The sequence below is a fragment of the Buteo buteo genome, chromosome 4, assembly GCF_964188355.1.
Source record: "Buteo buteo chromosome 4, bButBut1.hap1.1, whole genome shotgun sequence".
In the NCBI taxonomy this organism is placed as follows: Eukaryota; Metazoa; Chordata; class Aves; order Accipitriformes; family Accipitridae; genus Buteo; species Buteo buteo.
In genome coordinates this window covers 14,250,136-14,276,191 of record NC_134174.1, presented here as the reverse complement: position 1 = coordinate 14,276,191, position 26,056 = coordinate 14,250,136, and the positions used below count along the sequence as shown (strand labels likewise).

At 41.5% G+C, this 26,056-nt stretch overlaps 1 protein-coding gene across 5 annotated transcripts in view; it reads left to right on the top strand.

Annotated features, from left to right (window-relative positions):
- Positions 1-10,947, top strand: part of ORC5 (origin recognition complex subunit 5) — a 75,700-nt gene extending 64,753 nt beyond the window's left edge. For 4 of the 5 annotated variants that reach the window (XM_075024803.1, XM_075024804.1, XM_075024805.1 and 1 more), the window contains 2 exons: positions 4,710-4,822; positions 8,445-10,947. In XM_075024803.1, the coding sequence (XP_074880904.1) occupies positions 4,710-4,822; positions 8,445-8,490 (159 nt within the window). In that variant the 3' untranslated portion in view covers positions 8,491-10,947. Of the gene's footprint in view, positions 1-4,709; positions 4,823-8,444 lie in introns of those variants that run through there. The other variant, XR_012650030.1, reaches the window with a different exon arrangement.
- Positions 10,948-26,056: the final 15,109 nt, after the last annotated feature.

Genomic DNA, 26,056 nt, shown 5'->3' with positions numbered 1-26,056 from the left:
CAAGTGCAGTGAGCTGCATGTTTGCTTTGAGAGCTGTGTGATGATGGTGCTGCACAAAGCACTAGGATCCATATAAATTTTAATACAACTGTGAAAGAATATTGTACCATTGTCTGATGGTACTAAATACGGAAAGTTCTTAATTTCTTGATAGGTTTGAAGTTCAGAATCAAAAAACTGTGCGTAAAAGTAAGCCAGACTGAAGAGTTAGAATTAACATAACATCTTGGGCAAGATAATTGAAGATTATAGACTGTGGAGATGAAAAATACTTCGCAGATCATCTAGTATGTCTCTGTCAGTTTGAAATTGTTCCTGTGTGTGTCTTTCATTAATGTTTTTCTACTCCAGTTTGAAATGTACCGCTTGGTGAGATTTCAATCACACCTCTAGGGAAAGCGCTTTTTTTTTTTTTCCTATTAGTCAGCATCATTTTCTCTGTTTAGTTTTATCCTATGGGTTTGAGATGTGTCACACACTTTGTGCAAACTCTTTCCTGTGACAGTCAATCATTGCTTACCCAAGCTAACCATGTGTTTCCTTGTATCTCTGGTCCTAATTCTGCTCCTGTTTTGCACCTCCATGAATGTTTTCTGGCTTCTCATGCTGTCCTCGGGAAGAGCCTGGCCTTTCTCAGTAGACAGCCCTCACTTCTGGAATCCTTCTTGCTTCCATACAGCCATGTGCTGACAAAGCTGGTCTTTGTGTCTGCTCAGGGAATGATGCAAGGCCCATCTGTTAGTCCAGGCTGATAGGAAAAAAAGCAGCCTTTAAGGATGGCTTGTGGGTTGCTTGTTTTTTCCAGAGATTTCAATGTCCATATTTGACCAGCGAATCTTCAGAAGCAATCTAAGCAGTCGTTTCCTCCTGGCAGCAACTCTCTGCTGTGCTTTTATGATTATTCTCACCTTGCATCCAACCTTTCAGCAGCAGGTTTCTCACACAAATATATTTCAAAGAAAGCTCAGTCATGGATAATTTTTAAACATAACAGTGACACGTGTTCCTTCACATCTTTCAGATCAGTAACTTTTCTTCAGATTTTCATGTTGTTCCTGCAGAAAATTCCATTTACTTGTTAACTTTTGCTGGTATTAAATCATTACCAGATCTAACTCTAATTTTATTAATAGCTTTAGAATATTTCTTCCAACTGCAATTTCTTTTGTTCAAAAGATTCTCAATAAATATTCTTTCTTATGTCACCCACACAGTTTTTCTGGCTTGTTTCTAGTCTGTTCTGCCAGATGTTTTTTCCCAAGCTTTTGTGATAAAGAAATGGAGCCACTGTACCCATGGTATTAAAAAAAGCTTTGAAAAATTTTTTTTGCTAAGAAGTGCAATTAGTTTGACATTGCATTCATATTTTTCCCACCTGTGTTTCAAACTTTTGACGTATCTTCATTTAAGAACAGATTGCCTCCAAAGCTTTAGAACACCTGAACTTTTGAAGTAGTAACTTTTTCAGTGCTTAAGTTATAGGTGGCACTTGGACCTTAACAGTTAATAGAATATGAAAATCGGTGATTTTTAAAATTTTGCTGCAAATAGGCTGTCTTAAACCCACTTCATTCCACTGTATCCTGCTTTACCAGGTGAATGCCCTAAGTAGACACAGAGAAAGAGACTGTTTATATAAATGCAATTTTATGCAAAATGGCTCAGCTCCAGAAGCAGTTAGAATGAAAGTTAGATCTGGTAATGATTTAATACCATACAAAGCTTTTTCTTCCTTCCTCTGCTACCCCTACCCCAGTTAGCTGTTACATGTTCAGCAAAGAGGCACTCGAACCCCTTGTGGCAGGAGGGAATTGAACCTTCTGTGTCCTAGAAGACTTTTTAACCTTTTGGTGAAGACAATTGTCTTATTTTTATTAATCAGGTCTAGACAGATGGGTTCGGTGCAAAATATTTAAGGAACTTAATAATTCTACATCTACCACCATTGAATCTAATCTTCTAACAAAGCAATTTATTGCAAAAAATGTGTGTTGTCCAATTCTGTGGCTGACTTATCAGCATGAGAATCCTGCTATATTGTATAAAGCAGAAAAAAACGAAGCAGTCATTGCTTTGGGGTGACAGAACCCTCGTGCTGTTTTTGATTCTCCCTGAACCTGTTGAAAAAGCTGTGCAAACAGAGCTCCAGGCTGCTGCCCCCGCAGCATGCAGGCTTCTGGATTTGTCCTTCGGAGATCTCTGCCCTTCTCCATGTACAGGCTAGGTATCTCTAACTAGGTTTTGAATTCCACCCCAAAGACTCACAAGTTAGGTATTTTAGCTTCTAACATTTGGCTCTCTGTAGGGGAGCTGGTCCCTATTTACTCCCCTTAGATAACATGTTCTTTCTCTTTGTCTCTGCTGAGCCTCTTTGGAGATAAAAGTGTTTCCTACCGCATGAATTGAAAATGGTAGTTCTCTCTACTTCTGTCTCTTCAAGCAATCTCAGGATCAGGACTCAACTGTTTCAGCACTCACCTCCCTGTGATGACATTTTTGTTAAACTAAATAAATAGAGGATTTGTGAAAGAAATGAGTAAAGGGTTGCGGTTTGCAAAGTAAGTTTGTGTTACTCTTACGATCAATAGCTTCATTTGTCTTGTAATACTGTATATTGAGTCTTTAGAGTTAATGTCTTGAGTCAAAAACATTAATGAAACTTAGTATCTAGTCTGATGCTATTTCAGTTTTACTGAGTCAGCCTTTAGTAAGGAATTGTATGTTGCCGATCTCATGTTACACACATAGCATTTGGTGCTAGTCAGAAAAGAAAATGGTTACAATTTGTTATTACAGTATTGCTGGAACATTTGTAAGGCAGCAGCAAGGTCAGTTTTACATCCCACATAAAACTGAGATGAGTCCAGCTCCAAACTATCTAGGCTTTTGCTGTCCTCATTGGGAGCTTTTAAGAGCCTCCTGCCATTCCTTCATTGGTGATTTCTGAATGTGAGGCCAGCTGCAAGTGTGTACTGCAGAAGTGATTTGCCAGTAATGGTGCACGGGGGTGTAAAATAGCAGTTGTTACAGTAGATTACTCCATAATGCTTCTTCACTGAATGAATAAGGACTTTGTTGAATGAAGAATGTAGAAAAATGTGCTCTCAAACTCAAGAGTATTTTAACAAAATAAACACCTAACAAGTTTGAGGCTGATCCCAATTCAGTGATGTTCAGAGTGATTCATGAACTGGATTTTGACCCATTTTCCTTATGCTAAGTTCAGTTTTCCTAAATGCTGTCAATGCTAACAATTTGTAAATCATGTGCTACTCTTTAATGTAATTTATAGACCTGAATTAAGTAAATGGAATTTGTCTTTGTGAATATGGGTAGGCCAGTATTCCTTAACCAAACTCCACAGACTTTTCAGAATGATGGCATCCAAACTATTGTTGTCTAATGTCATATAAAAGAAAGTTAAGCACGGGCTTTTAGAAAAATTGTTTCATTCTTGGTGATGGTAATTTTTTCTATTCTCCACAGTTGGTGTCATTTTTCTATATTATGTCCACTTAAGGGAAAACTTTAATAATTATTCCTACCTCCTGCAAGCACTGTCACAAGTTCGAAGACCAAGTTCACTTCCAGCAAAAGAGTGGGGTTATTACTGAGTTAGGATTTTTTTTTTTTTTGATTGATACTGGTAAGACCTTGCTGCTGCTTTTTATAGCAATGTGCTTCCTTGAAGGTTTGAACTGACACTCTTTCCTAATACATTTCTTCCCAATACATTTATTCTTCACAAATTCCTTACTATGCTATTATCATTACACAGAGATAGGTCACAGTTGGCTGGGTTTTTTTGAAAAGTAGAGCTGTGGGCAGATACCAGTTCTTCATAAAATGTAACCTTGTTGCCTTGAATTGTCAGCGGCATCTATACCAAAGGCCAGGGAAATCTTTACTTGTTTTCTCTTTTACCTCTTTCTTTCCCCTGGGAGCTGGGAAGAGGTAGGGAGACAGTAGAATCACCACAGCGTTTTTTCCTAACTGAGGAAGAATAGACTGGCTGTGCTCAATGGTTACCTCCCATGACTGCACTTTAGTGATACCACAGTCATCATTTGGAGGAAGGAAGATAGTTGAAAATATGCTGGTACATTGCTATTTTGGTAAAATAATCAATGGTTCTGTCAAAACACTGTGTTTGTAGGCAAATTTCTCTCCTTTCAGGCTCTGCTCTTTTTAAGCACACAATTTCCCAGCCTTTCCTTTCCAACCTTCAGATTCTTTATCTGGAGTAATACATCCATCTGTTCAAAATGTGGTACAAGCTAGCACAGGAATATCCAACTTCGAGTGTGAAAGTTGAAGAGGAGGTTTTCGGGTATAAAGGAAAGAGAATCAGAGTCTCTACTGGTTGTCAGGCAGAGATTTGGAAAATGTTCAGCTCATGTCTATTATTCCTGTTCCTCGCATCACCCCTCTCTCTCTGATCAGAACTCCAGGATAACTCTTGATATGAAGGATGAAGGGTTTAGCCTGTGTCTCTCACTGCCTGTGCTGAAAATTTAATGGTGAAAATGTATATATGTTCCTGGGTTTGCTAGCTGCAGAACTATGTGAAAATCAGTAAGCAAGTATGAGTGACTTTCCAGAGAAATACGGGAATGGTGCCAAAGAGGAAAAAAAACCCAAAGAAATTGGCCACTGCTATTCACGTTAGCAAAAAAATGACTAACATTACTAATGTCTCTTGTTTGTAGATCACCTCTCTTGTGACTCTCCAGCTGTTATCCATGGTTGGCCATAATGACCAGCTTGATGGACCACGATATAAATGTACTGTATCTCTGGACTTCATCAGAGCTATTGCCCGGTGAGCCTATTAAAGATCATTTACTGTTGTATGTGCTGACTTGAAAAAGACTTCAAACCCAGTATTTTGTCGGTCTGTAGCTCTCTGCAGACCAGAACAGAAATCTATGGATATTTTCTAAGAGTGAATGAGTTGTCTAATTTATGACAGGTGTTGAACTCGAGGTAAGTATAGTCCAATCCTGTTTTGAAAAAAATTTATGTTACAGTGGCAGTATGTGTTACGGTAACATACTGTCTTTGTGCTTAATAAAGGTCAGGGACTTCATGTGAAAATACTGCTCTAAAATGTCAGTCCCATTTCATTACCAAAAGGCACACTATGGTATTTGAATCTGAAATGATATTTAGTTCTTAACAGCGTTTGTTGTACATATGATATAAAAACTACATAGATTATAAGAATTCTTTCAGTCTATCTTGTGTGATCTGTAGTTGATACAAACTAATTCAGTAAATGAACATAGGTACCTCAACAGCTCTGTTCATTCAGAACCTTCAGATCTGGAGTCTGAGAACAGTTCCAGGTCTATCAGGAGAGATGATGATAAATTACAGACAGAAATGCATGCAATACATAGGCAACAATCAAGCCTATGTCTCAATTTTATGAAATGCCAACAGCATTACCTCACACCTGTTGCTGCAGCCAGCTTATTAGCAGGTCTTGGATAAAGAGTCTGTAGCCAGAACAGAGCCCAGAAATGACATGTGGCGAAAAGGAAGAGAAACATTCTCAAGACCAACTCTTCTTTATAATGTGGGACTTCAGAGGAACCCGTGGTGTAGACTGTATCCCATAACCTCAGTGCACATGTTGCTCACCTGAGCTATTAAATGTCCAATAGCCTTGTCGGTAAACCCCACACACTAATTTCAATTTGCAGTTGGACAGGCCATAGAACGAAACTTCATCTGGTTCAGGCCTGGCTGGACCACACTGCCAGGACCTCCACGGCTTCGCTATGTCACTTTCCTATTCCCAGCAGTAAAGTCACTTGTGAATGATGCCCTGAAAAAACTCCCACTGGTACCAAGTACAGCAGACCATCTGCTCAGCAACATGGATCATTGTGTATACAAACATCCCCAAGTTCTTGTCTCTGCTCTAACTCCTACGGTGAATACAGAGACCAGTTCATTAAACTCTGTATGGACTGTGAGGGTCCTTGAATTAAGGCACTTGAAATGACAGCCCTCTCCTTGCAACTTTAACATCCTTAGAAGTTTCACTGACTCCATTAAAGTTGCTGGAAAGGTAGAGATGGCCAGAAAACAGGACCTAAGCTTGTGCTATGCAGCTTATGCTTACCAGAGAAAGTAGTTGTGGGAGATGCTATCACTTCAAATCTCAGTGCACAGTATAGTACTTTGGCTTGCTTTCCTTTAGGTCACATGTGTGTGTATATATGTATCCTGACTGACTTTTCCTACATGTTATGAGGAAGAAAGCAGGTCTTTTTTTCCCTGTCCAAGTAGTTTGGAAGTGTTTATATGTTGCCTGGATAGGGCCAAAAACGACCTGACAGATTTTAAAGTTGGCCTGTTCTACTTTTCTCCTGTTCCCCTCCTCCCCCCTTTTTTTTCTTGCTTTGTTCCTTTGTTACACTTCTTAAGTATCTTTTGCAGCCTACAGTCTTTGTAAATCTTTGAGAATGATCCATAAAGTTACAAGGTTTCATGAACCCATGATAAATGGGCTTCCCCCTTGTCTTGATGGGACTAGCTACAGGGCGAAGGCATGATGATCTGTGCTTTAAGAAATTTCATTTTCTAGCTGTGCGGTAGTCTTACAGCTGCCTGTAGTTTTTAACCACTCGTGGGAGAGGTTATATTTATTGCAGAGAAGGAACTACTTCATCATTTCAACCAAAATACACATCAAGTAAGCAGCCCATCTCCTGATTCTTTTTCTCTGTTACTGTAATAGTACTAAAGTAATTTTGTTAGTCACTAAAATCTTCAGATACCTCAGCCTTGTTACAATCTCAGCCTTGCTACTCCAGCATATTTCCTAATGGAAGGCTGAAGAGTGTAAAGAGCAGGACAGAAAATGATGCTCTCTCCCTCCCCTCCCCACTCCCATTCAGGCTGTTCAGATTATCATTTCATTTCCTGTATTTTTTTAAGCAAAAGTGGGGTTTGCATTTAAAAAAAAAAAAAAAAAAAACAAAAGCCACCTGGTTTTGGAAGAGTAAAAAAGTTGTGTGTCTTCCTGGTGGCTTTTAGTGTGATAACTGCTGGCCGTGCACAGTCTTTCTCCTTAGTACCACAGAACCTCATGTCTGGCTCTATTCTGTTGCATATATTCAGTCTTTGCAGAGATATTCCCGTGCTTTTTACCATGTAGTATTTACATGCTTAGCTGAAGGTAAGGCTAGGCATTTCTTTGTTAGAAATTTTTAATTTCTGTTTTAAGAATTTCAGACCGAAGTTCATAAATTTTCTGTAGCTGAAGTGGGGATCTCTCAATGTTTGTTGAATGTAATGCATCTTTTCATACAGTGTCTAATGAACCCAGTTGTTATGACAGGACAACTGTGTTTCATTTAGTTGATAAGGTCAGCATTTGTTAAGAGTGTGTGATTTTCTTTCTGTGGAAAGCCTTGTAACTAAAGCAGTTTTCTTGAGTGACACAATGTCGTGTGAGACAGTTAATTTCTTTAATTTTGTCACTGGATTATTAAGTAGACTCAAACACAGTATTTCTTGTTGGGGATCTTGGGGATTTCTGAACTTTTTCTCTATCCAATATGATGTTTTATAGAAACTTTTTGAAAAGTGGGTTACAGGATGATGCGTGAACAGAGAATATTAAATGATTGTAGTCTAACAAATAAGACATTCAGCCAGTTAATCTCACTTAGCATTGTGAGCGGTTATTTTTGCATCATTGAATACTTTTAAAAAAAAACTTTTAATTTTATACTTGTCATTATATGCAGTAATTTGCATTATTTATTCAAACAGTAAACCCCTAAGTCTGAGTGTTAGATTGTATAGCAGAATGAGTTTAGAGAAAGAAAAAATAATTATATGTTTTATTCTACTGCTGTTTCATTCTGCCTGCCATTAAAGTACAAAAGTATACATTAAAATCTTCTATCCCATTGAGAGGCATTCTTGGATTTTTCAAATTTAGCTATGAACATGGGTCAACTAGTGTCAAGACTGAAAGAACGCAGACTGCAAATGAGTACAGATGAAGGAGTTACATAGTACATGCTAAAACAGGTGGTTTGGAAGATGAACAAAACATTCAATAGCATAAAAGATTGCTGCTTTGCATCACCAACTAGAGTATCATGTTTATCATGTGAAAATATAATCTTATTAACTTTGATGTATTTTTACTGCTTGATGATTGAAATAAGAATCTTCCAGTTTTTACTAGAAATCTGCTTTATTTCTTTTTTAGAATCTTACAAAGTTTAAATAATCAGAAGACAGGTACTGTAAATAACACTAGAGGTTAACAATTCATTCATCCTTGATTGCATTTCTTTTGGGGGTATTGCTTGATTTTGATTGTGCAGAATGTCCCGCGTGTGCTGTCTCCAAACAGGTTAAAGTCTTAGCACTGTTAAGATGATTGCTCTAATATACTGTGTTTTTGTTTATAGGACCGTGAACTTCGACATAATAAAGTACTTGTACGATTTCTTGTGAAAACAAGCTTCACAGCCATATGGACACTGTGACAATGACTAAGGCAAGCTGTGTTCATCTCTCTACTTAGCTGGCCAGAAAGAAGAGTATTTTGGCTCTTTTGGATTTGTCCAAACAGGTGCTGGCCCAGCATGGAACCTGCTGAAAATACTCTGATTGGTCTGGGTGGATCTGAGCAGAGGACTATTTACCAGGGACCCTGGCGTATTTGGAAGCAATGTGTTAATTATAAACAGCAGGGTTTGAGCACAATCTGTTCTACTCTTAATGATGTTATCTTAACACTGAAATTGCCTGAAACCCATTTACTTAGGACTGCATTTTGCTCTATGAACTCTCCCTAGTGCTTTGAACATGGCAGCAGCCCTTGTTTGTATGCCCAGTCTTTTCACTTCCTCTCCACAGGAATCTTTGCAATTGCCTGCCAAAGCAGCTTTTTCTGAGGCCACCATTTTAGGAGAGTGGAGTAGCAAAATATAATAAACATAAGAACATATTTAAAATCAAGCTGGTATAAATCCTTCTTTCTCTTCAGTCGTATGTAGGCAGACTGTTACACTGTTATAGGGAGATCACGATGATGGGAAACTCCCAATTAATCACCACACTGTCTTTTTTCAGACCATTCATAAATGTTGACTCTGAATCTATTTTTACAAGGCTTTATTTTAAAAAATCATTGATTCTTAAAGTTCTATACTGATGTCAAACTTGAAAGGTTTTATTTTTGTTTAAACATTTTATAGTCCTTTTACACTCATCCAGTTATATTAAGTGCTAATTATAATGCCATTTGGAATGAACATACTTTTAAGATACACACTGTGTAATGGCTTTTGTAACAGTATCTGTCCTGTAGAGGAGGATGGCACAGCTGCGTTTCCATCAGAAAGGGAGAAATTCAACAGGTGACAGTGTATTCCTGCAGCAGTTCCCCAAAAGAGGCAGAATAGTGAATAATCAATGTGATGTTATAACATAAAACTTTAGCCTTGCAAATACATGATGGAATACACTACGATTACATTTGTCTCCAGTTTACAAGTAGAGGATTCCCAACCACCGCTACCTTTGTGGGGTATTAAAATCCCCTGGTTCAGTTCTGAATTATTGTCTTCAAGAATCTGAAGATTTCTGTCACCCTTTTGAAAACTCCAGGTCCCACAGCCTGTTACTCATATGTTTTACTCCTGAATGCTGGGCTTTGACTGTTTGACAGTACAGGACCATGCCATGTCCTATGTTGACCATATGGGTTTTTTCCAAGGAAAAATCATTCTTTCCTCCCCTTGCTCTGATACTGGAGATGGTCAAATATCCTGAACATGCGTAGCCTTTTCTTTCTCCAACACGCCCCCCCCCCCCCAGTTGTGGGTGTGTAGCCAAGCTTCTGGATTCAGACCCGAATGAACAAGTTCCAGGTGAATCTAAGCGACAAAAGCATCTTTCTGGCCAAGCTGTCGCTTCCCCCCTCAGGAGAGTGTGAAAGGGCAGCAATGAGTCATCTCCGTGATCCCTTTTCCTTCCTACCGCTGAGCTGAATCAAACCCTGCACCTGTCCATGAGGTGGCAACATTTGTCACACTTGCTGAAGAGCTTGGATGCAAATACATAACCTGTTTTAAAATGTTTACTACCTGCTTTTGTTTTTACTAAGAATATACATAAGGTGAACTTTGGGCTAAACTTTACAGCATCTTCCCCTTTTGGAGCTAGTGCTGGGCTGAGTTCAGCTCCTGTGAATCTCCTGTATGACTACCTAGGGCTGAAAGTTGGAGAAGGAAGAAGGTTTGAGGTGTTCATACATAAACTAGCCCATGTAAAGCAACAGCAATACATCACAGGTTTTTGTGACATCTGATCTGGATTAGAATTTGATATCTGAAACATGATGGAACTGATACTAATTTATTAAGTGCTACAACTCGAGGCGCAAAATTTCAAAAACTCTGCAGCCAATCTTGTTTACAGCTTTCAGCAAAGTGGGGCCGGGCAGTACTGCTGGGGAGGGACAGTGCAAGCTTGTGAAGCTCCCACATACTGGTAGTCAGGATGGCTGAAAACCTTAGCACCTACCAAGCAGAAGTAAGGAGTTCTTCTTGAGGAAGCTTTACTACCAACAGCAAGTTGTAAGTAATATCACACTTCCACTCAACCTGCATGAAGATATCACAAATACTCAAAAATAGTTCCAGATACACATATTAAGAGAATACAAGGAGGGCATGGAAGTCTGCTCTCGGAATACATGAGTATGTGGATGCACAATAAATTTGGGCATGTTAGAGACATTTTCGGGCAACATTTATATCTTCTTTCCTATGGGAAAGAAATTAATAGGATTTTTACCAGTTGGCTTAGTACACAGCCATTTCAGGAATATTTCTAATGCTGCTTATGATGGGGGTTGACAAGAGATGAGATACAAATTCAAAGGTTTCAAGCAGAAAAAGAAGAACCAAGCATAATGGTCTTTTGCTCTAGTTTAATAGCAAAATGGCCCAAGCTCAGTATTGTAGGGTTAAATTAATTCTAGAATCTTAGTCCATAAACATGCATAGTTACTTGCAACAGTACTTAATGAAAAACACTGTATTACTTGTTTTAATGTTAAAATTCAACTGGTTATTAGAAATGAGCTCATAAATATGGATAAATGATTTTTCTTTTCACTGTTACCATAGTTTTTCTAGAAAGAGATCAAGATCAGAACCCGTTCAAGACTCAATTGCCCATAGCTGCTAGACAGGCAGTGTAGATGGAAGGGACTAAATATGCTGTATTTCAGAATTGATGTTTAGTATATGTTTTGGCAACGTTTGAATGAGAAAGAAAATCAGTCATGCAAGTTCTGGTTTAGGTTGCAGCTGGAAAAACATCCCTTTTGTATTATGTCAAATGTGCTCCCTTGGTTGTCCCACTTTTTCGGTAATCCTGTCACTCCCACATAGCAGGCCAGACCCTCAAAACTACCCAGCCCCAAATTTCAAGCAGGAAGTATAGAAGACATGAAATAAGGGTCTTAGAAAATAAGCACTGAGAAAACTTGGTGCTGCTGATATTTTTTTCAATGTAATTTCTTCCATACTAGCATAATGATCATTTCCAGTATAAATCCAAAGGATGAGGATACAAATTTTTGTGGCATGTAGTTAATTTGACTGAAATGAGTTTAACTGGAGAAGGAGCAGTAACTGAGGATCCATTAGACAGAACCACTGTCCTTACATTGAATGCACTTTTGTGACCTTTTTGAAAGACTCCTATCAGTGATATAAAATTTAAAGCTGAATCAGCAGAGTATGAGAATGAACAAGGTGACTGAAGCGCTGATGATTGATGCAGGCTATAACTATACTGATGATGAATAGTAGGATTTATTCTGACTAACTAGAAATATTTCTATATATCCCTGTCAATGAGTTTATAAATTACTGCAGAGATTCTTACTAGGTACCCTAGCAATACTCTATTCTGAGACCCTGTTTGCATGGATGAGGTGTGGCCTCCTTCAGCCTCCCTGGGGCCAGGATTTCACCCCTTCTACAGGTGGTTTTAAGAACTATGCAAATGATGCAGAGCAAGACAGTTGTTCGATTAATCAAAAGTCCCTCAGTACTTTAGTGCAGCAGTATGTATTTAAAATATGCCAGAGTTGTGGTTTTTTTCGTAATTCATGAGTCACAAAGCATTGTAATACTGTAAAAATTACAGTCTTACAGTGCCTGTCTCTAATGGCTGATCCAAACATCAGCAGGAGCTGGGACTTGTTCTTACAAGAAGAAAGTAACAGAGAAAGAAATGCAGCTATCATCAGTTGCAAAGAAATTAGTGCCCTTGAATAGCTCTGACTTCATCAACAGCTGCATTTTCATGCACATAACATGGAGTTTTTGGGGTTTTTTTAAAGGCTTGCAAGGGTGCATCCGCATATAATACAGGAGGAGATTTATTCTTTTTTGACAGTGATTTACCTTCCTCTGGTTTTCCCAGAACCTGCTGCTTCTGCAGTAACAATCCCCCTACCTATTGTGTTTGGTTTTGTGCAAGTTAAAGAAGCATATTGATTATTTGAGCAGTTTCTAAGTTCTCGTGCTTCTATATACCATGATTTACACATGTGAGAATACATCCATTTTTACCATTGGTTAAATTTTTCCAGTATCCACCAAGTAGTTTTGCCAATACCATTTGGGCGCTCTCTACTCCCCTCGTAACTGGAACAGCCAGCCATGCCAGGACAATAGTGTGAAGGACAGGATTCCCAGTAGGAATGTAGGAGGTATTACATGTCTGTGACCTGTGAGCAAAATGTACACAGCTGAGTATCCCAGGATTAGATATTCCCTCTGTACTTGTGTTGGCAGAGATAGCAGGGAAGAGTGAAAAACAGCAGGTTCTTGAGGGTTACCTGGAGGTCAGCATACTGTGTGTTTTAGTCAGCCCAGCTACTTTTGAAACAGAAGATTTACTTCATCCAGGAGTAAATGCTACCTGAGGTGACAGTAACTTCTCCAGTTTTCTCAACAACAGAATGGCATAACTTACAAAAGAGCCTTATCGTTGCTAGTAAACATGCATTGGGATAAAGATGCAACTTGATTAGCAAGTCTAATTGTACACAATACCAAGTTTTTATGTGTTTGTAGATACCGGAGTGGTTCCACCAGAACATTTAATGGGAGATTAATACCAAAAACTGTGTGTTTTTTATCTCAGCTTCCATGTGACATGTCTCTTACTCTGAACAGGCAGATTCATATGAACTGTACAATACTCAGGTAGAGGTAAACATGGAGTAAGCTCAGTTTCAATTTTTGATTCTTTATTTTTGTGTGTGTCTGTTAAAACCGTTAAAAAAAAAAATCTGAAAACAATAAAGAAATCATTTGTGTATACCAGCAGAGTTGAAACTGCAGAAGTACAACCCTTATCATGAAGTTTGCCTGAAAACTATACATGAGGATGTCCTTAAAAAGCAACAACTCAGTATATAATAATATATATAATATGCAAATACTTTCCTTTCTGCATTTGATTCTTGCTCAGGGAAATATGTGCTGCTTGTTATTTCTTGTACTGTGTTCAGATATTTGAGTTCAGAGGAGTAAAATAGAACCAGTAGGGCTGGGAAATAGAGCTTGGCCAGCAGACTTTTCTGAAGCCTATGGACTGGTAGTTCAGCAGCTGAGCGCTTCCTCTGTCTTCACGTAGGTAATGAGGCCTTTCACACAGGTACCTCCTAAATCCTGGGGTTAGAGAATAGCAGGAAAAGGACAATAGCAAAGAGTAGGGTACATAACCTCTCATTAAGACAACCTTGCCAGATGAGGGAGCATGTTTCTACAAAATTCAGGAAAAGAAGAAAGCACCCAAGAGACAGTGATGGAAAGTTGTTTACCCCTCTGATGGCAAAAGTCTTGATTGTATTCTTGCTGTTTTCATAGTTTCTCTTTAGTTAAAGAGTTTTTACAGTATTTATGATGGTGCTGTTTCTCCCTCTCCCCCATTTCCATCAGTACAATCCCAGCTCCTTTTTTTCTTCCTACCCCATTGCACCCAGTGCACTGAAAGTTCCCACCTGTGCCAGTAATTTGTGTGGAGAAGCAAGTGCCCTGTGCTGTCCGTGACGCTGCCCTGGACGCCAGCCCAGATGTGGGCATCCCAGAGCAACTGCTGGCTAACTTCAGCAGCAGAGCACGGTTGTTCCACCTTGCAGACTATAGGATCTTCAGCAACAACCCTGAAAAAGAAAGATGAGGTGTGAATAAGCAGAATATCTACAGGGGGGCAAATGATGGTACTTGCTTGCAATTACAGCAGTTCCTGAATTCCAGCTGCATGACTGAACACCCATCCCATTTTCTCACAGTTACATTTTCTATGCCATTTTTTATTATTCCTTAAGGATGCAAATCATTAGAAACAACAAATAGCTGGAAGTCCTGCTTGAACTCCGGAGAGCAGCGTCATGTTGAGATTTGGGAATTTCAGGGAAAATGAGAAGAACGACCAAAGACAAGTACACGGTTTCTCCGTTGATGTAAACAAACCCGTGGCTCCTGGCTCCCGGGGAGGGGAGCTTCCTCTCCTATCAACATGGGCTCTTTCACTTGATTTAGCCTGGGTTTGGGGCATGTGCAGGAACCTTAAATAGCTTCAACACCGCTCTTCACTTCAAGCAAGATAGAACATATCTGGAGCTATCATTAGAGAGAAATGTTTATGTGTCCTGAGCATGTTGTTTTCTAATGGCTTAGAAGCCTTTAAACAAAATCTCACCTTTCAAGAGTGGGTCGTTTGGGTTGGGGTTTTTTTTTGTTGATTATAGAAAAAGTAAATATGATGCTTGTGCAAATAGTCACAGTTACTTTCTGCAAAGTTTTCTCAACAATACCTCTGTTGCTCACCATCCATGTTTAAAATTAAAAGACTGGTTTGGGGTTTTTGCTTTTAATTAGATTGACTGTGTACATAACCTGGCTCTAAACTTGGTTCCACTTTTCCCTTTGCTCCTCCCATTCTAATCTTAAATACTTCCTCCAAAGCACAGAAGTGACAGAACTTTTCATTGAAACAATCCCATTTCTTATGTCAACATCACAAGAGAAAACATTGGCTTTAGTTTTCAGTGATATAATTAACTAGATTTTGCTAAAGTTCCTTTACCCTCAAAATGGAAACTAATATTGCAGACAAACCCACTATAGAAAAATTGAGCTGAAACTGTTAATCTTTGGCAAAATTCTGAGTAGCTAGAGTTTTTATGAGAAAAACAAATAATCTTCATTATAGTCACTGGTACTCATGCCAACAATAACTCTGAATAGCAAGTATTTTAAACTAGCTGTTATCTGTGTATCTAAGTACTCACCTGTACAGTTATAAATAGTTTTGGTGGTAGCCTTTTACTTTCTCCTGTGCACCACCTTCTTTGAAAATCAGACCCCTGAAGAGACTGAAGCAGATTCCTCTGATTCATTTGGGTTGTATCTGCAGAAATAAATCAATCTCTTTACTAAATAAAAAACGGGGAAGCAGGGTATTAGACTGGAAATTCAAACTGCTCTGTAGTGAGTAGTCTGTGACAGCTATAAGCTTTCCTGTTACTTGGAAACCTTCACACTATAGGAGGCAAAAGTCCTGATTTCAGAAAGATGCATAAATATGTGGCTGGTTTATATTTTCCTAGGATGGCACAACTTCATGAATTTTTAGTGCGGAAGGCAATTAAGTGTGTGAGTGTGGACAGCTGTTTTCCATCAGTACCTAAAGAATAGCTCATCCATCAGAAAAGACAGTGCTATCTCTGCATGTTCACAGCCAAAAAGATGTGGAGATATTGGAGGAAGTCAGGTGATACTGATTTTGGTCTGCTGTTTCCTTCTCAATTTCCTGTCCCGGGAAAGTGAGGATGGTGACAGCACAGCAAGATGATGAATATCAAATGATACTCTCGGTAAGGCATGGATCACCACGGGTTTCTGATGATCCAAGGTCTGTGACTGCAGGCTGCCTCTAGGACTGTTGCAGTCTCCTTTGCGGATGTCATCTTTGATGCTTCCCAAAATGTTGAGCCAGTCAGAGGAGAGAGAGAGGACACTTTTCCTGCCCTCGTGCCAAGCTGCTGCTGTTGTGCTCTCAGCTAAGAAGGACAAGAAGTCTGTGGAGCAGAAGACCTGGGCTTACGGGTTCGGTCACAGGGATCCAGAATGGTTACGTGGATCACTGTGTGGAACGGGTCTGCTCTTCATTCAGCTTGTTTAAATCACAGAAGCGAACCAGTCTTAACAGGGACCGGCCTAATCCTTTTTACTGTTTGTGTCAAGCAGTCCTCGCTCATTAAAAACTGGAATTTCTTTTTGCGTGAAACGAGTAAGTCAATGTAGACTGCTTACCCAGTTCCAACTCCAGCTGCTGAGAAAGTGATTCTTTTATTTTTAGTAGGTTAAGGAACATCATTTTTATGCTAACCTTTTTTCTTTTGAATTCTTTTCTACAGATGCCTTCCAGAAATCTTTGGATGTTCGATATGTTACTATAGATATATGGTAAAATTTTGACAGCTTTCTTATTGCTCAAAACCTGCGGTTCCCTGCAGAGACCTTTTCTTCACTGTAGCCTTATTGCCAAGTTGTCAGAGCATTAATTAAACTAGAAGAATAAGGCATTGCATGTCATTTCCTATACTGGATGCCTTCATGTCAGGGGCATATCTCCATGGCAAGAACCTGTATATAAACAAAAAATAAGCCTGGCAACAGTACAAAAGCTCACGCAGGCTTTTAAGTGAAAAATGTGGCAAAAGAAAATATGGAATTTAAAGCAAAGTATTTCTAGGGAAAATGAAGAGTTTGTTCAATACTTCATTCCTTAAGCACAAATGTGATTATTTCATTTTGCTACTATGTGTATTCCAATGTTATTTTTAATCTCCATATTTTAGATATTTATTGGCTCAAACCTTAAAAGGTTTCTCATTCTAAAAACCCTCATTCATTATAGGTAGGCTGAATGTTCCTAAGTAGGATTACAGATTTTCTGTGCGAGCACATAAAATTGTGTATTGTAAAACTTTATTCCATATAAACTGCTAATAATTTGCATACATTTCATTTTGCTGCATGGATCAAAATGTCTTCTTTTCATATATTGTACATCACCTCTCAATTTTATGTACATTTACTCTGCTGTTTAGAAGCCAAAAAATACAGCACACATGTTGATGCTTTTCCTGCAATAAAATGAATAGATGCTTAAACTATAATTGCAATCTGCTGCCTGCTAACCCTGCAGGCAGAGCCACAGCATTAGAGAAACTGGAGTATTTTTCATTCTTTCTCACATTTTCAGATCTGTGGTTTCTTGTGACTCTTCACAAAACCAATTTGATAATTCACTGCCAAGTTAAAAGAAAAACAAGAAATATTTTCAAGAGCCAAAAAGAAAAAACTATGTTATGGAGACTGTAAGGTGAAGAGGTGATACCTGGAGGATAAAACTGTCACGGGCATACAGGGGTCTTCCCTTTCTTCTTGCCATGTACAGAGCAGTTCCTGATGGGTTACATACAGAGACTCTCCATGGAGGAACACTGCAACTGGTTGTACCTAGTTGTGGTACCGAGGCCTGGGTCAAGCAGAGGGACAGAGGGACATCCGTCACTTACAGGCTTGGTCATGGCCCGGCCAGAGCACACAAGTGTAAGCTTCTGTGCTACCAAAAAGAAAAGAGACCTGGAGAGCACTGGTTGCAGCTTCCCCCTCAGCTGAACAGGGGAGCACTGACAGCATCTCAAGATGTCATTTGAAACATCTGCAAGCTTTAAAGATCCTGGCTGTTGTGAGGAAGCTAGATTAACTCGATGCATGTGTTTCTGGGCTGGAGCTGCGCGGCTGCTCTCCATGAGCAACCTTCAGTCCTCCTCCAGGAGCTCCGTGCCCAAGGTGGGTGACATGGCCAGAGGTTCCGGCATCCCCGGTGTGATTGTGGTGGTGTAGACAGTCAGACGCAATGACTGCGCTGCCAGGAGCTGCCTGTGGCAGCATATGCGGCACGTTCCCTTTCTCTTGGTGTCTTGACTGACTGTTGCCGGTATTTTGGATGCATGTGCAGAAGCACGGCGTGGGTGCCAGTCTCGGAGTTACACTTCAGCAGAGCAGTTTCACACTTGCGCTACTTCTGATCCTGCACAAACCCTTCCCTGATAAATCCTGTAAGACGGTTCTTGTGACACCCGGCTGGCTTTTTGCTGGGGAGTCAGCGCCCATGCATTTTGTATCTCAGGCAGCCTCTGAGGCTGTACCTGGGAGCCCAGCGGTGACGAGAATGAGTCCTCAGGACTTGGGGCCATCCCTGAAGGCGTGGGTGAGAGCTCTCCTCCTTCAGCAAAAAGGGTCACCCCTTTGGATGGTCTGGGGTAGTTGGGAGCTCGAGCAAGCGCTGGGCACCCCAGGTGAGAGATGAAAAAAAGTGCTGCCGTGTTTGACCTTGCTTGCACCTTCTCTGAAGTGTCCGAGTGGCACTCTGAGCCTCCGGCTTAGAAGCAGCCCCATTTTCAGCACAGTTTCTGCCACGGGGTGAGTTTTCCTGTGACTGTCCGCAGTGCTGTCTCTGCCAGCAAGGTGCGTGGGAGGCTTGTGGTGTTTTGCCGTGGAGAGCTTGCCTCTGCTTAGGGCAAGGGACAGCACTGAGATGCCTCCCACCACTGTGGCAAGGCTCGACGTTCTCCCCGGTTCCCTCCCCGCCATCCCCTCCACTAAAGCATCCTCACCATTACTCAAGTAATTGGATTCCTCCTCTTTTTAAAAAAAAAAAAAGTCTGTAAAAATTACTCTTTTAAAATTTCTGATGAATAGCATTAATCCCCTAAGAGAGGAACACTCTAGATTGCTTAGCTGCAAACATCTTTTATTCATGAGCAGCATACGCCATACATTCACTCCCTCACTCAAGTCTCAGGCATTATTCAGGCAGAAGAAAGCACATCTTTAGCATCATAGGCTTTTGAACAACCAGAAAATGTATAATGAAGTGGCAACACCTCTCAGAGGCAATAAACTACTGAAATATTACAAGCCTTTACAGTCAGTGGGCATTTTAAAGCCTTAACTTGTAACCAACAGAACTTTGTTATTAAATGATTACTTTTACATACACACTTGGAGCTCTCTGTACTTTTCCAAAGGATGATGAAGTGCCATCCTTCTGTTTTGGATGCTGTAGAACTTTCTTCCTTCCCCCTATGTGTATGGATTGAATCCTAAATGATAAACTGCGTCAGTCTGAGGGTTGCTTTTTCTCACAAACTGCTTTGTTTTGAACTTACAAGGCCCTTAACATAATTTTCCCCGGCACATCCAGTAACTCCCTTTCAGTTTCTTTGCTGGGAGTCCCAAGGAGAGGCATACATGAGTTTTTAAGTCTGCTGCAAGCTTATAACCTGCTATTTCCCCTCTCAGGTCTATTCTTAAAAACACAGGTGAAATAGAAGGCTGGGGGTTGTGCAAAAGTTGGTCTCTTCAATCAGTTTAACACATTTCTTTGTGAAGAAATGAAATAACAGCACAGGTGAAAAGTCTGTAGGAAAACCTGCTGCTTCAGCCTAACTTCCCAGGGCCGGCTACTAAGCATATTTGGCCATCGGGAGAATTAGTTCATTGTTGCTGGAATTTTAGCTTTGATTTCTCATTATAAGCTTTTAAAATTCTGAGGATTAACAGCATTTGAGGGGCAGATCCAAAGACTTTGTCTGACTCCAGTGGGTTTTGGAGGGGGCTCTAGATACACCTGAGGTTAATGATAGGAGAGCCCACCTCTGCATCTTGATCCCTGGAAATGGAATTGACCTTCTTACAGCTCAATTAGGGATAAGTTTATATAAATGTATCTTTAATGTTCGACCCCAATCTCCTTTGCATGCCCTGGTTCAGTTGACCTGTGAATAATACAGCCTCCTGTCAGCAAAAGGAGACAAGGTATTTGCTCAAACGTTCGTAGTCAGCAGCCGAGCAGAGATGGCTCCAGCTGAGGCTCTAACTGGGATGGACTGGAAAGCTCAGACCGGCTGCACAGAGCTGAGCAAGGCTTTCTGCTTTTCACCTTTGGAACTCAGCTGCCATTACTCCAACTTTTATATTTAGCAGTACTTTCACAGCTGTATGATTTTTGAAGGTGGCGTTTCTCTTCCAGCTATAGTTTCTCCATCAAGGGTAAGCCAGCCTCTTGTGCCCAAGAAATGCAGTTTTCACTCCTTCTGGCGAGGGAACACAAGAGAAGGGCTCAGCTGAGAGCTGTGCTAATAAATACACAGTACTTGGGGCAATACCAGCTCTTCTGGGCACCCACAGACTCGGCACTCCTGATCTTCACAGGCTGTGCAAGGCTGGAGGGCAAAGCCCCAGCTGAGCATCTCCAAGCCTCCACCGTTCCCCACCACAAAAGGGCTCAGTCCCGCCAGACTGGGTGAGTTGTCTCCCCTTGCCAATGGGTCCTGTCTTCTCTCCCCCCAGCCACCCTGTGCCGTGTGCTTCCACCATTTGCTTTGTGCCAGTTCTGGAGCTGGCCTCACCCTGCTGTGAGTCAAAAACTAACTCAGCTAAAAAACTGGAGAGCTTTTTGCTATGTCTCTGGGATGGGCCAGGAGGGACAGGGAAGGGCGCGCTTTGGTAGCCACAAGCCATTAGGATCAGCTCAGCTGCCCCCAAAACTGCCCCCTAAATATACATAGCCCCTACTGTTTCCCTGTAGACAGATGTTCCCTGCGTTTGGCTGGTGGCACAGCTTGCACACTTCTAGCCAGTCTCTATAGATGGAAATGCTGCTGAAGAAATACTATTTAAAATGAATTATCCTCTTAGTCTTGCAAAGGAGGGATTCTGTAGTCAGACTTGGGGTATCTTCTTAAGGAGTTGTGGACAAGCTTATGCTGTAGCTGTACATATGACATTGCTAAACAGAGAACACCAAAGTTATTAAACCTGCCCTTTTCATGAGCTTTTAATTCATTGGCAACAATTTTTTTTTTTTAAATCACACTCTAATCTTTCAGAGAACAGAGCCTCTGCTTAGAGATGCTGTTCCAAGGAGAACCAGCCACCATATGAGGTGTCCTCTTGATTTATAGCTGCAGCAGCCTGAATTTCATATAACATGATAATATCCTATAAAGTCTCAGAGCTCTACACTGAGTCCTGCACAGATAACTGGTTGAGCAGTATGCGAAGTCAGGATGTGATAATAACGTCTTTCCTTCAGCATGAAATGATGCTATTTGGGATGCCATGCTTCTTGGATGTGGGAGCAGTAATCCTATTATCAGTCATCAACAATAAACGACACCGCTGTAGATATCCATTTGCTAGAGGTGATACAGAGAAGCTATTAGGAAGCAGCCTAGCCGGCATGCTGAGGTTTCACCTGCTATTCCTTTGCAGATTTTCTCTGCAGATATCTGCCCATCTGTGGATACTTTTTTTTTATCACTATAAATAAGAGGACGTTTACTTCACAGTGACTTGGTTATTATTTCAAGCCACCAGCTGTCCTTCAGCACTGATTCGGGGGATCCCCTCCCAGGTCTCGGGGCTGTCTGCCGGAGGGTCCTGGGCCGTGGCCTTCTCCTCTGAGGAGAGGAGAGTGGAGTGTGGAGAGCACTCTCCAGGTGCAGAAGTGCAGGACGGTTTGTGGATACATTAATAACTGCACCTACGGGGATGGGTAGCAATAAATAGCAGCAAAATCTGCCATAAATTACCTGCGAGATCTCGGGAAAGGTAGACAAGTAACACCCGACTGACAGCGCCAAGCAAACAGATGAGTTTTCATCATCTTCACACCTAGCCCATCCTTTCCAGCTATGGCATACTTTTTGATTACACTATGTTATTTTACAGCTAGTATGAAATATTTAGGGCTTTAAATTTACATAGTCATAAGACACGCCGCGGTGCAGTACATCTTACAATTCAAATACAGGAGCTGTATAATTACATACATCCACAAAATTTTATTGGTGGGGGAAACATAATTTTATTCCAGCACACTGTTGGAAATTATTTCTATAATGACATCATAGGAAGAATTTCTTCAATTAAAGTAGAACTGTAAATGACTGACTTGGGTGTTCCCTCTTTAGACTTCATGTGCTGGGATAGCAGCCGTGCTTAGGCCGGCCATTTGCCTTCCCGGGCTCGGAGCATTGGTTAATCCAGCACAGCAAAGCAGACTGAGAGGGAAAACGTTGATGCTGCTGCTCACTACTCTGCCCATCCGTACCTTAGATTATGCATACCCGCTCGCTTTGGTCCTTTATTAGCAACCTGAAGGAACTGCTGCCGACTGCCGACATACGGCTGTGTGTCACCCTCACGGCATTTCTTGAGCAGCTACAGGACTCTTAACTGTCCGTCGTCCAAGGCACAGGTAAGCACTTCATAGGCACAGGCTTGCCCTGGTAAGTAAGATGGTTACTAAGGCGTCCCATCTACTTTTTTCTTGGTGATGCAAGCATGAGCTTTCCCCATGACAGATGGGCTGGTGCACTTCTGCAGGGGGGGTCCCTTCCCATCAGCCGATCTGCACCTCTGACGCTGGGTGCCTTTGACACCCATCTGCAGTCAGAGGTCCACCTGAATTCACCCAGACTCACTTCTCCCTCTGTATTTCCCTCTGTTTCTTCCCTAACTTTGCTTATTTTCCCCAAATTTCCCTACCTTCGCACACGTATAAACACAAACCTCCAGCACCTAACTCTGGTCATGGACGATGTTTTGGGGATCAGTGCCTAAGAGAAGTGCTAGTCCCCATCCCATAGGTGCCCACCTCTTCCCCTGGGCACTTCAGCACCTTTCTCACACAGGAAGGGATGTGGCAAAGGAAGGTGGACACTGTTTGGCCAATATGAAGCTGACCTTGGAGAAGATCACAGGGGGAAGATGCTTAGACAGCCTTCCCATGACCAAAGGGAGAGATGGAAACAATATTTTTAAAGAGAGAGAGGTCCTGCTGCATTCTTACAGCGCACATTTTTATCCTTTTACACATCTACCTTTTCCCTGACCACGGTCACCTTTTCTCACTAGTCAGTAGCATTGATGTGAGTGAATTGCTTTCTCCTATGGGAGATGAACATTTCACACTCCTCTCTGGCTGGGAATCAGAGGAGGCCCCGCAGCTCCTTGTGTAGCACCCCATGCCAGCAGCTTTTCTACGGGCTGGTTTACTTTACTAAACCTTGCACTGGACACCTTCTATATTGACACAATGAATTCCTATGGAGAATAGCTTTTCAAAATGACATTTTTGTAAAATCGGCCATTGCCAATCATTTAAAAATACACATGGGATCAAAGTTCTGTTTACCCCAGGTTTAATAATTACCTTAGCGATGCAGAGCTGAGCCCAGTGACACAATAAACCTTCCTGTGCAGTTTGACATCCTGTATGTTGAGATGATGTTGACTCATGACTTCAGTCACTGCTACAAATATTGGCCTGGGAGGTTGTTATAGATCAAAATAAATGATGTTATCAGGAAAGCGAAGATGAAGGAATCCTACAAAACTGACCCTGAGCTAATGAAAATATCCACCAAATTAAGCAAATCATGGAGCTAAGCATCTCCTTCAGGCTTTTGCTCCACCGTGATCTGTCGAGGGAAGGATTTACATTTATCTGAGCCTAAGGATTCATTATGGTACAGTTTTTAAATGCAATTTACAGAGCACTAACAAGAGTTGAAACCAGGGTCACTATTTAACTCACGGATCAATAAATCTTTTCCATCCTTGAACTGTAATGTCAAATGCCATTGCCTAAAAATTCCTCACCCAATACACCAATGTATATCCATTACAGTTATATTCTCCTCTCAGGGTACAATTAGCATGCACATAGCCTCAGCTACACTTCACAGCTGTATGTGCAAGTTCTTCTACTTGCGGGCAAAAGCATATCCTAATTTCAACATCTATAAATAAATAAATACATTCTGATTCTTTTTACACATCCATAAGTTTCACATTGCCAATGCAGTAATTATTCTCCAACTCTTCCATTTCTTAATCAAAATAAAATCTTTGCCTAAACTCCTTATTCACAGTGACAACACAACATTAACATCTTTGTAATTCAGATAAGCGAGATCTTCTCTAAGAAATTCAGGGGGAAAATATGCAACCTGACAGAACAGCATGAAGCTCCCATATGAGAATCCTAGCAGGAAGTGTCTACATATTTCAGAGTAAAATCAAAGGAAACCATTAAAAAGGAGCACGTTGTCTAAAATGTGTTGAAATGAGACATGTATTCATTCTCTCCCTGAGGTAAAAACCTGTACAACTTTGGGTTTACAACCCATAAATTATCAAGTCATTTCTCACTTGTAGAATAAATAGCATCCAAGAGCGTCTGCATCCACACATCAGCTGAAGCTGGAGAGAGCTAAATTTACAAAACATTGAATCAGGAGGTATGTGAGACTTAGTAAACAGCACAAAATCCAGTGCCTCCAACGAGGAATATTATAGCTAATCAGCAGGTTTTCGACTTTTCAAGAAGTTTCTGCCAGAGTTCATGGGGTGCTCAGGGCCCCCCTGCGGAGCTCGGTGGAAAAGCGAGCACAGCCCATGGAGGCAGATGGGTGTAAAGGATGGAGGAGCCGAGCAGGATGCTGAGACCCAGCCTGGGCAGCAGCCTTTGGTCCGACCACACTTAACGGTGGTGTTCTGGGGCCGCCGAGCAAAGACGGGAGGGTGGTGGGTGGTCGAGGGTGTCTGAATTCCTGGCTGAGCCGTGCCTTTCCTCCCTGCTCCCCTCCCCAAGCCCACCTGTCCTCGCAGCTGTCCTGCGTGGATGTAGCTCAATATTCGGAAAAGATCAGCAGAGCTGAAGTTCTCCCACCCGCTCCACAGTTCAGTGGCAAGTCGGGTGCCTGGCTCCCATGGAGTCCCAGGCTTGAAAGCTTTCATGGGAAAAGCACAAACTGAAGGGTTTCAGCACAGGGTGTCCAGGAGCCTCAGCCCTTCCAGTTGCTTATGACCCCCTCATAAGACCTTTTGGATACCTCGCTTTTTGAGCAAAGGTTTGTACATTGGAAGGAGCACCCTGGCCACCCAGCCTGCAGAGCAGGGAGGAAAGGGCTTGCGACTTGCCACAGTGCTGGGGTCCTTATTCAAATGGCAGGTCAGGTCCCAGAGCTAGAGGTGGTGAGAGCACCTCACGGAGGGCTTCTGGCTCCTGCAGAAACTTGGCCCAGCCTGGTGGTTGTCCACAGTGATGCTTTGCCCTGGAGCAGGACTGGGATGTGGCCAGGATAGACCCCGGACCTGGGAGCTCTCTGAGCCCGCAGCGAGGCATGGCTGGAGCGCTGGGTGTGCATCTGCCCTGAACTTCAGAGCTTGTCGGCAATTACCTGGTGCTTTCTTGATTAATGAACTCCTGGTCTCATTGCATATTTTTAAGGGCAGGTGTCTGGAGGGTGGACCACATGGTGTGTCTTCCCCGTGCTAAAGATGTGCCCGCGCTGGCAGGCTCTGCAGGAACCGTGAGTGGTTTTGCCCATGGAGGATTAAGCCGGACCTCGACCCGCGGCGTTCGCAGGGTCAGTGCTGAGCCTCCCAGGAGGCACGAAGCAGGCCGGAGCATCAGCCCTAAAGGTAAACATGAGAAAACACGGGCAAACAAATTACAGGGTGGGGGGAAGAAAGCGACAAAGATGAATGTGCCAGATGGAAGGTAACCAAGTGTGTTAATGTGGGGTCAGACAACGACTTAAAAAATCTTGTACTCAGGATATTAAAATTGCACTCCCTGGTGTGTACCTACCTGCACCTCTTTTCTAAACATTATTTCTGCTACATTTGCCTTGAATTAAGAAAGAGGCTTTTCATCTTCGAAGCAGTCAGACCTGCAATTACACCGACCGAAGTTTTGCATGAAGTAATATTTTTTCCTGCCTTAAACACATTTTGTGCTCAAAATGAACTTGTTAAATAGTCTGTCATCTTGCGTTTCCTTCTCTAAAGATGTGGACAACACCTGAATAGTTAATGAGCTGCAGTGCAGT